The sequence below is a fragment of the Myxocyprinus asiaticus genome, chromosome 13 (genome assembly GCF_019703515.2).
Source record: "Myxocyprinus asiaticus isolate MX2 ecotype Aquarium Trade chromosome 13, UBuf_Myxa_2, whole genome shotgun sequence".
Lineage (NCBI taxonomy): Eukaryota > Metazoa > Chordata > Actinopteri > Cypriniformes > Catostomidae > Myxocyprinus > Myxocyprinus asiaticus.
The window spans coordinates 26,674,515-26,683,198 of NC_059356.1; the positions used below are offsets into that span (position 1 = coordinate 26,674,515).

At 37.5% G+C, this 8,684-nt stretch overlaps 2 protein-coding genes across 4 annotated transcripts; one reads left to right on the forward strand and one right to left on the reverse strand.

Annotated features, from left to right (window-relative positions):
• Nucleotides 1–625: 625 nt before the first annotated feature.
• LOC127450676 (mitochondrial import inner membrane translocase subunit Tim29-like) lies at nt 626–3,149 on the reverse strand. The gene is made up of 2 exons (XM_051714960.1): nt 3,002–3,149; nt 626–2,007 (listed from the first exon to the last, which is right to left on the reverse strand). Exons 1-2 carry the CDS (start codon nt 3,096–3,098, stop codon nt 1,376–1,378), a joined length of 729 nt encoding a protein of 242 aa, XP_051570920.1. The 5' UTR covers nt 3,099–3,149; the 3' UTR covers nt 626–1,375.
• A 49-nt stretch (nt 3,150–3,198) lies between these two features.
• yipf2 (Yip1 domain family, member 2) lies at nt 3,199–8,492 on the forward strand. 3 transcript variants are annotated; one of them, XM_051714958.1, is made up of 9 exons: nt 3,199–3,252; nt 4,113–4,190; nt 4,277–4,413; nt 4,529–4,609; nt 5,686–5,773; nt 5,893–6,009; nt 6,420–6,586; nt 6,670–6,852; nt 7,989–8,492. In XM_051714958.1, exons 2-9 carry the CDS (start codon nt 4,160–4,162, stop codon nt 8,094–8,096), a joined length of 912 nt encoding a protein of 303 aa, XP_051570918.1. In that variant the 5' UTR covers nt 3,199–3,252; nt 4,113–4,159; the 3' UTR covers nt 8,097–8,492. The 3 variants fall into 3 exon arrangements, with proteins under 3 accessions (XP_051570918.1, XP_051570917.1, XP_051570916.1); XM_051714957.1 differs by lacking the exon at nt 3,199–3,252 and adding an exon at nt 3,670–3,799; XM_051714956.1 differs by lacking the exon at nt 3,199–3,252 and adding an exon at nt 3,727–3,917.
• The last annotated feature ends 192 nt before the right edge of the window (nt 8,493–8,684 follow it).

Below are 8,684 nucleotides of genomic sequence, written 5' to 3' on the forward strand. Positions count from 1 at the left end.
AAAGGTAATACGATTAATGGAAATAATGAAACCAAGTCTTTGTGAGAGGCAGCAAAAACCATCAATCGTTATTTACTTGGAAACTGGAATGCTCTTCTTTACAGAGAATATGTATTATGCATCTGGCACATCTCCACCATTGAGGCATGCAAACTAAACTTTTCTAACAAAACAGTCAATCAACCCAAAACAGCAAATGAACATTACGGTAAACAAGATATACAGTGTTTATTCCATTGTTACATTAAGCATTCTAACTCACAATACCAGAAAGAAAAATGAGGGTACAACTAACGTGCTTGTCTTTCTGACAGATGAGGAATTGATGTCAAAAATCTAAACCTAAAGAAAAGTAACAGGATAATGTGTTTAAAGGAATAGTTTGTGAATAATGAAATTCATCGTTTTTACTCACCCTCATGTCATCCCAGATGAGTTTTTTTTCTTCTGCAAAAAACAAAGATTTTTAGAAGAATATCTCAGCTCTGTAGATCTATACAATGAAAGTGAATGGTGACCAGAACTTTGAAGCTCCAAAAAGCACATAAAGGCAGCATAAAAGTAATAATACTCCAGTGGTTAAATCCATATCTTCTGAAGCAACATGATATCGGTGTGGTTGAACAAACAGATCAATATAAAAGTCCTTTTTTACTATCAATCTCCAACTTTGACCAGCCCCGACCAGTAGGTGGCGATATGCACGAAGAATATGGAAGTGAAAGTGGAGATTTAGAGTAAATAAGGACTTAAATATTGAACTGTTTCCCATCTACAATTATAGCTTCTGAAGACATGAATTTAACCAGTGGCGTCTGGATTACTTTAGGTAATGGATTGCTTTTATGGAGCCTTTATGTGATTTTTGGACCGTCTGAGTCCTGGTCACCATTCACTTTCATTGTATGGACCTACAGAGCTGAAATATTCTTCTTAAAATCTTCATTTGTGTTCAGCAGAAGAAAGAAAGTCATACACATTTGTGATGGCATGAGGGTGAGTAAATGATGAGAGAATTTCCATTTTTGGGTGAACTATTCCTTTAATTAGTAAGTGTTGTGTATTTAGTGCATCCTCCCAATAAAGTTCAACATCCACTACAATTGTTTTATTGGATTTATAATCAACGCATATTTGAACATCTTTAGCAGTAAAAGTAACAGCACATTTTAATTAGTAATTTCAAATGGTGCCGACTTCTATTAACACACTATAATAATGATTCCTGCTGGCATATTCTTTCTGTTCATCTCTTATCAACACAGCTACATCTTGCAAGCATGTTCTCTGGGTTCATAGGTGGGGCACAGCGTAATAGTCAACGTGTTCATCAAAAAGTCTGTGCCTTTTATCTTGTGTAGCTCGTCTCCTTTAATTAAACAGATGTGTCCACCTCTTTCTGTACACTGTCTAATGCACTGCTCTCATCCTCCATCACCACTGCTTTCCACGATTCCTGATGCAGCCTCTCATTCCTTTCAGTTATCTGGGGAGGAGGAGGAACTGTAGCCACCAGAGCAGGGGGCAGATGTTTAAACTCCTCCTCATTTATATCATAATCCTTCATTTTATGATCAACCACCCACCAGCGTCCTGCAAAGCCCACATCCAGAATGCGTTTGGGCAGCTCTGCCCAGGGCACAGAAATGGCTGAACAACGCGCCTCATACAGGCTCGAGTCAGGGTCGTAGTCGGTGTAATAAGTCAAAGAGGCAATGCCGAGACTGGCATAGCGCAACCTGCCCTCGTTTTGCAGTTTCACCAGGCTTTGGACATGTCCATCTGAGGTGCCACTGCGAATCCATGGTGACAGGAGAGCCAGACGGTTGGAAGTTTCTAGTAGGCTGGTCTCAAAGGAGGCATCATCAGGGTTGGTGTAAAAACAGGCATACATTCCTCCCAGAAGACCGAGGTAGACAGAGGCCTTGAGGGGTCGCTCCCGTGCCCCCAACACAACCTCACGACAAGCCTCCTTATAATCACCCAGAAGACTACGGCACCACACAACTGAAAATAGTGATGGCAACAACAAGTCTTTATGAATGTTCAGCAGTTACAATTTCCCCATTGGCCACTTTGTAAGTAAATGAATGAGTTAACATAAAGGAATAGTTCACACAAAAATGAATATTCACTCATCATTTTCTTACCCTCACGCCATCCCAGATATGATTTTCTTCCTTCTGCTGAACACAAACAAAGATTTTTAGAAGAATATCTCAGCTCTTTAGGTCCATATAATGCAAATGGTGGCCAATACTTTGAAGCTCAAAAAGCACATACTTGCAGCATAAAATTAATCTATACAACGCCAGTGGTTAAATCAATTTCTTCAGAAGTTATATGATAGGTGTGGATGAGAAACAGATCAATATTTAAGTCCTTTTTTACTATAAATCTCCACCTTTGACAAGCCCCATCCAGTAGGTGCCAATATGCACGGAGAGTACAAATCGACAAAAGAACAATGTGAAAGTGGATGTTTATAGTAAAAAAGCACTTAAATATTGATCTGTTTCTCACCCACACCTATCGTATCACTTTTTAAGACATGAATTTAACCACTGGAGTCATATGGATTACTTTTATGCTGCATATACGTGCTTTTTGGAGCTTCAAAGTTCTAGTCACCTTTTACTTGCATTGTATGGACCAACAAAGCTGAGATATTCTTCTAAAAATCTTCATTTGTGTTCTGCAGAAGAAAGTCATAAACATCTGGGATGGCATATGGGTGAGTAAATAATGAGAGAATTGTAATCGTTTTGGGTTAACTATCCCTTTAAGAACTATGTACTACAGACAGAACTTGAAAAGTTAAACAAATATCTAGAAAAAACAATGTGTGCGGTTATGTGTACATGGATACATTTTGAGCCTGCATTCAGCATAAACCCAGATGATATCTAAAACAAAATGTACACTGTGGCAAATACCATCATAAACTCTCAGCTTCTTTTAGACGCAAAGGGACAAAACAAACAGCATGGCTTATTCGTACCTGCACGACTGTTTAGTAATCTTTGCCATCTTGTGCCCTTGGTTGTCACTGTAGCTGCCGTTGAGCACCACCTCTTCAGCAACCACGAGGCGGCCATGTTAGCAAATGAATGAACTCAAGAAATTTTTTAGTTCACGTAGTTCACGGTGGACGTATCACAGGAAGAACTTTTAGTGAATAAACAGTTTCCAGGCTTGGTTCAACATAACGTCGGCTGAAGAAACTGATGCGCTAAGATGGGGTCCAGCACGGTACGTGACATGTTATTGTTCCGGTAGGGAAACAGAAGAATGCCTTTCCCGTTCCACCATAATTTATTGTGAGCTATGAATTTATTTCAAGAGTTGTTGATCATTTAAAATACACATATGTAAATAAACATATATAACTAATAAAGTAAAAATACAGAAAAAAAGAAAAAGGGTAAAAAAAAAAAAAAAAAAAAAAAACTAAGTAGATGGTGCTTGCTCATATTCTCAGGGCTGGCTTTGTTTAATCCGAACTGTTCTAGAACTCATGTGAGCTATTAGATTCGTCTACATTTTATATATATATATATATATATATATATATATATATATATATATATATATATATATATATATATATATATAAACCTTCTAAACACGAACACGACTTGCTTGCATTCAAAATCATGAAAAGGTAAGAAAACATAAAAATAAAACTATAGGTCCGGGTTTGGTCCGGTCACGTGACATTGATTTGACGCACAGGAACCGCGCAGGTGACGTGGAATATGGAGAAGATAATGAGAAATCCCAGTCCGACCAGCAAAAGGTATCAGTTGAAATCTGAAGTTGTTTTTGCACTTGATAGCTTGAAAAAGCTTGATTATTGAAGTTGTCATATGAGACAGCGTCGACACACTGCAGGATTAAAGTATTGTAGCAGCAAGGTAAATCCGTCTGTTTGCACTCTGCACGAAAAATGTCTTCTTTTGGCTTATTTTTGTTAATATTAAGAAAAGGGCCTTTTGCAAACGATTTGACCCAAGATGATCTGATTATCTTGAGATGATATGAGATTCTTGGTGCTAAGGACACGGACTCTAGTATATCACCCTTATATTTAGTATCATCTTTCCTTACAGGTAGTATTCTTGAGAACTCCCTGAGAGTTTTCCTGCGATCTCCTGTCATGGCTAGTACAGATGATTTAAAGTTTCAAGGTGAGTATAGTCAGTATGCCTCTGAAATGTGTCTGTCACCACGTGCCTGTCTCATTATCTTAACAATCTTTTCTGCACCCCTCCAGAGTTTGAGGAGGCCACAGATCTACTGTCCTCAAATCCTGGAGCCTCAACCCTCAGCATCCCTAGTGCAGCAGCTTCCTCTGGAGACATCAAACTTGATCTGTCAGATGATGAGGACAATCAGCAAGAGAGCTCAGAGGTGAGTTGCAAAATAACCAGGGTCATACATGTAGCTGCATGCCTCATACCTTCAAGTCATTTCTATGAGACAGTTCTGTGGTACACAACCAGTATTTTGTTCATTATCCCCACAGTTGCTTGGAGGTGAAAAACAAACCAGTGGTTTTTGGACGTTTGAATACTATCAGTCGTTCTTCAACGTAGATACAGTGCAGGTATGGAAGATGCTGGTTGAGAAATATTTTGTTACATTGTTTTCTTTGTGTTGGTAAGTAGCTGTATAGTTATCTTCTCCAAAGTTGCAGTCGTAAACATTATTATCTTGCTCATTTAATGTGATTAGAATAACAGCTTAAATTTTTTTATTTTATTTTATTTTTAAAATAAGGAGCATGTTGCCTAATGTCAAATATGATTTGACTGTAATATGAATTCATACATAACTAATTCAGAGTCTGAAAATTTTAGTCTGATAGTTCAATACAGTTCAATATAAAGCATGTTTGTTTTGACCTTTACACACACATTGATATTTGTGGGTTAGGAGGACTCTCCATATATACAGTAAATATATATTTTTTTTTAAATAGTAATAGAAAATAGAAATATGATCTAACTACGTACTGACAACTAATATTTTAAAGGGAATCCTGGTTGCTTGGTCATTAATCTACATGCATGTTATAAGAATAGTTCACCCAAAAATGAAAATTCTCTCATCATTTACTCACCCTTAATGCCATTCCAGCTGTTATGACTTTCATTTGCAGAACACAAACAGAGATTTCTAGAAGAATATCTCAGCTCTGTTGGTCCATATAACACAAGTAAATAGTGACCAGAACTTTGAAGCTCCAAAAATAACAAAGGCAGCATAAAAAATAATCCATAAGACTCCAGTGGTTAAATCAGTGTCTTCAGAATTGATATGATTGGTGTGGTTAAGAAACAGATCAATATTTATGTCCATTTTACTATAAATCTCCAGTTTCACTTTCATATTCTTCTTACAATTCACATTGTTTGTGCATATCACCAGCTACTGGTCGGGGCTGGTCAAAGGTGGAGATTTATTGTTATGGGTCACCATTCACTTGCATTGAATGGACCTACAGAGCTGAGATATTATTCTAAAAATCTTTGTGTTCAACAGAAGAAAGTCACACATCTGGGATGGCATGAGGGTGAGGAAATAATGATAAAATTTTCATTTTTAGGTGAACTATCCCTTTTACTATTATTTTAAGTCTGAACATCAACAACTGAAGTGTTGCATTTAATGTTTATTTAGGTGCTTGATAGGATAAAAGGCTCCATTATGCCTTTGCCAGGACGAAATTTTGTCAAACACCACATTCGAAGTAACCCCGATTTATATGGTAATGTACTTTATTATTCATACACAGAAAATCTTCAAAACAGCCAAACCACATGTTGATATTTGAATGTTTTGGTGGATTGTGAATAGTTTTGCTTCTTGTTTACACCCTTCTGTCAGGTCCATTTTGGATCTGTGTAACTCTAGTGTTCTCAGTGGCGATCAGTGGGAACCTCTCCACCTTTCTGAGTAAGATGGGAAATGCAGAGTATCACTACAGACCTCAATTCCACAGAGGTGAGATGGGAGTGGAATAACATGTGATATTAGTTAACTTATATAGGGTTACCATGATCATAAAACATGGAAATATAAGGGAATTTTTAAAATTGTGAGTTCCTGACCTGGAAAAGTTAGAAAATTGAACAAAAATATAAAAAGGCATGAACATTTCTAAAGCAGATATAATTTTTTCTAGTTATGCTCAGCTCTGAAACATTTTTATTTACCTTTAAGTGTGATCTCTATACAGTTTTATAAAGCATATCCTGGAATCATTATTGACTAGAAAAGTCAAACCTTTCAAAACCAGTCAAAAAAGTGGAAACGTTTCTTATTGTGATAGTTCACAAGTTAAACATTTTTTTGTAGTGGGACTGTTTCTGTCAATCAATTATGAATACTCTAAATTATTTGTTTTCTTTTAGTCTCAATCGCAGCAGTTGCCGTGTTCCTTTATGCATGGCTTGTACCTCTAGGAGTTTGGGGCTTTCTAACATGGCGTCAGAGTGTCGAGAGACAGACCAGTGGTTATACATTTTTAGAGACCGTGTGTGTCTATGGTTACTCTCTCTTCATTTTTATCCCTACTACGGTGAGTCTGTGATAATATTCAAAAACAAATTTTTTAGACTTCAGCCCATTGAAACCAATAAGTCACTCTGTTTCTGCTTTAAGATATTATGGACCATTCCTTTCAACTGGCTCCAGTGGCTATTGATTGTCGTCGCTATTGTGATCTCTGGATCAGTGTTGGTCATCACTTTCTGGCCGACTGTTCGTGATGACACCAAACTAACTGCTTTTGCAACCATGGCTATTATAGTGTTGCTTCATGCCCTTCTGGCTGTTGGCTGTAAGGTGAGAGGAACTCTTTAAATTCCTTGTTTTTAAAGGAATATTATAGGTTTTATATACCTCAAGCTCTTTCGGCAGCATCTGGTATGCTGTAAATAACCACAGAAATAATTTTCGACAGCCTTCAGTTTGTAAAAGTTGATTGGGAAAAGCATTTGTAGTTATACAATAAAAACCAGCAGGTGTTTAAAAGCAGAAATAAAAGTATGTTTTTTTTTTTTTTTTTTGCTAAAGTACTTACCATAAATTCTGTGGTAAATTTTTGAGGTAGGACTACCTTTCTAGGTAGATGACCAGTGGCGTAACTTGGATCTTATGGGTCCCAGTGCAAAGAACCTGTCGGTTCCCCTGCTTGGGGGGCCTCATGGTTTTTCCTGTGGTCATTCTATGGTGCCTTTTGGTTGACTTTTGCAGGCCCCCTCTCACCTTGGGGCGGCTGCCCACCATGTCCTCCCTTAAGTTACTGACATAATTCTTGTGGGTGGAGATTATTCGGTGTAAATAGTGCATTGCAGATGGTTACACCAAAGTACTTTTCAAAGCAAGCCAGTCCACTCAGTGGCCATCTTGGAAATGCTCCCGGGCAGCTATCTATGGATACAAGTGGTATTGAAGTACAGCTCCTTTCTACTTGAATGGGGAAAGACCGAAATCTCCAAAATGGTTTGTTTATGATCGAAGAACATTTTAAATCAGCAATAAAATCTAACAACAATGGTATCATAAATTGTGCTGCTGCTTCTAGCTCAGATCACGCAAAAAAAAAAAAAAAAAAAAATTTCAGGCTGGTTCAGCTAATGAGCATCCGTGTTCTCAAATTAACTGACAGACAACGTCTGTATCTGAAAGGTTATTGGCTGTTTTACCTGTAAGGCGGGACTTCCTTTCTACATCCACCATATTGGGCATTCCAATTTCTCCCATTCATTTTGGTACAAGTGCTCTGGGGCTGGGCTGAATAGTCTTTGGTTACATGACACCATGCACCCTTCCTTGTATCCTCATACCCTCTCCATCCAACTCTACATGCCGTATGATTATTTCTTCAGGAACATTACTCTATCCATTAAGAAAAAATGACTTTTGTTTTTTGAAAGACATCCAGCTTCTGAAATTAATGCATTTTCCTTTTGTTTTAGCTCTACTTCTTCCAAACGGCAACACACACAGGATCATCATCGGACTCTGTACATCAGACGACTCCAGCCTCAAATCACACAGCACATACCATGGCAAAACCTCAATGACCAACCCACTGGGAGCATAGTCCTTGGATTTAGGGAACATGGAAAGATAGAAAATGTATAGTAATTCTGATAACTGAGCAATGAAGGAGTTCTGATAAGTGTACTAGCACTTGACAGAGGCATTCCCAGCAAGCAGATCTACAGTGTTTCTATTCTGTAAATAACCTAGCAGACGAAATAACCTCTTATAGATCACAATAAGTAGACTTCAGCTTTGATTTTGACTTGAGTTTGTAAGTTATGTGTTAAGAAAAAAAATTACTCACCTGATATTGGTTTTCTAAAGTGTTATGGTCATTTATGTCCATTTGTAACCTTTAAGTCTAAAAGTTTGATTGGGTTTCTCCAACTTTTGTAATTCCTTTTGTTTTTCAATCAAAACTGAGTCGATTGAAATAGTGATCAGACATTACTGTGAATTATGATTTGCAAGGTTTGCCTTTTAATCCCTGACTGCTCTGCTTTCTTTCCTTTTATAGGGTACTCTGCTCTCATTATTCTGTAAATTGAGAGAGGAAGCACCTGTATTAAGTAATTATTTATTTAATTTCCCTTTTTTTCTGGTGAGTTTTCTGTATTGATGACACG

Excerpts from the sequence above, each read along its gene's own strand:
- LOC127450676 (XM_051714960.1), bottom strand. The coding sequence starts at position 3,098 with ATGGCCGCCTCGTGGTTGCTGAAGAGGTGGTGCTCAACGGCAGCTACA. Across the intron at positions 2,008-3,001 it reads ATTACTAAACAGTCGTGCAG|TTGTGTGGTGCCGTAGTCTT; the intron begins GTACGAATAAGC and ends CACTATTTTCAG.
- yipf2 (XM_051714958.1), top strand. The coding sequence starts at position 4,160 with ATGGCTAGTACAGATGATTTAAAGTTTCAAG. Across the intron at positions 6,587-6,669 it reads TCATTTTTATCCCTACTACG|ATATTATGGACCATTCCTTT; the intron begins GTGAGTCTGTGA and ends TTCTGCTTTAAG. Across the intron at positions 6,853-7,988 it reads TTCTGGCTGTTGGCTGTAAG|CTCTACTTCTTCCAAACGGC; the intron begins GTGAGAGGAACT and ends CTTTTGTTTTAG.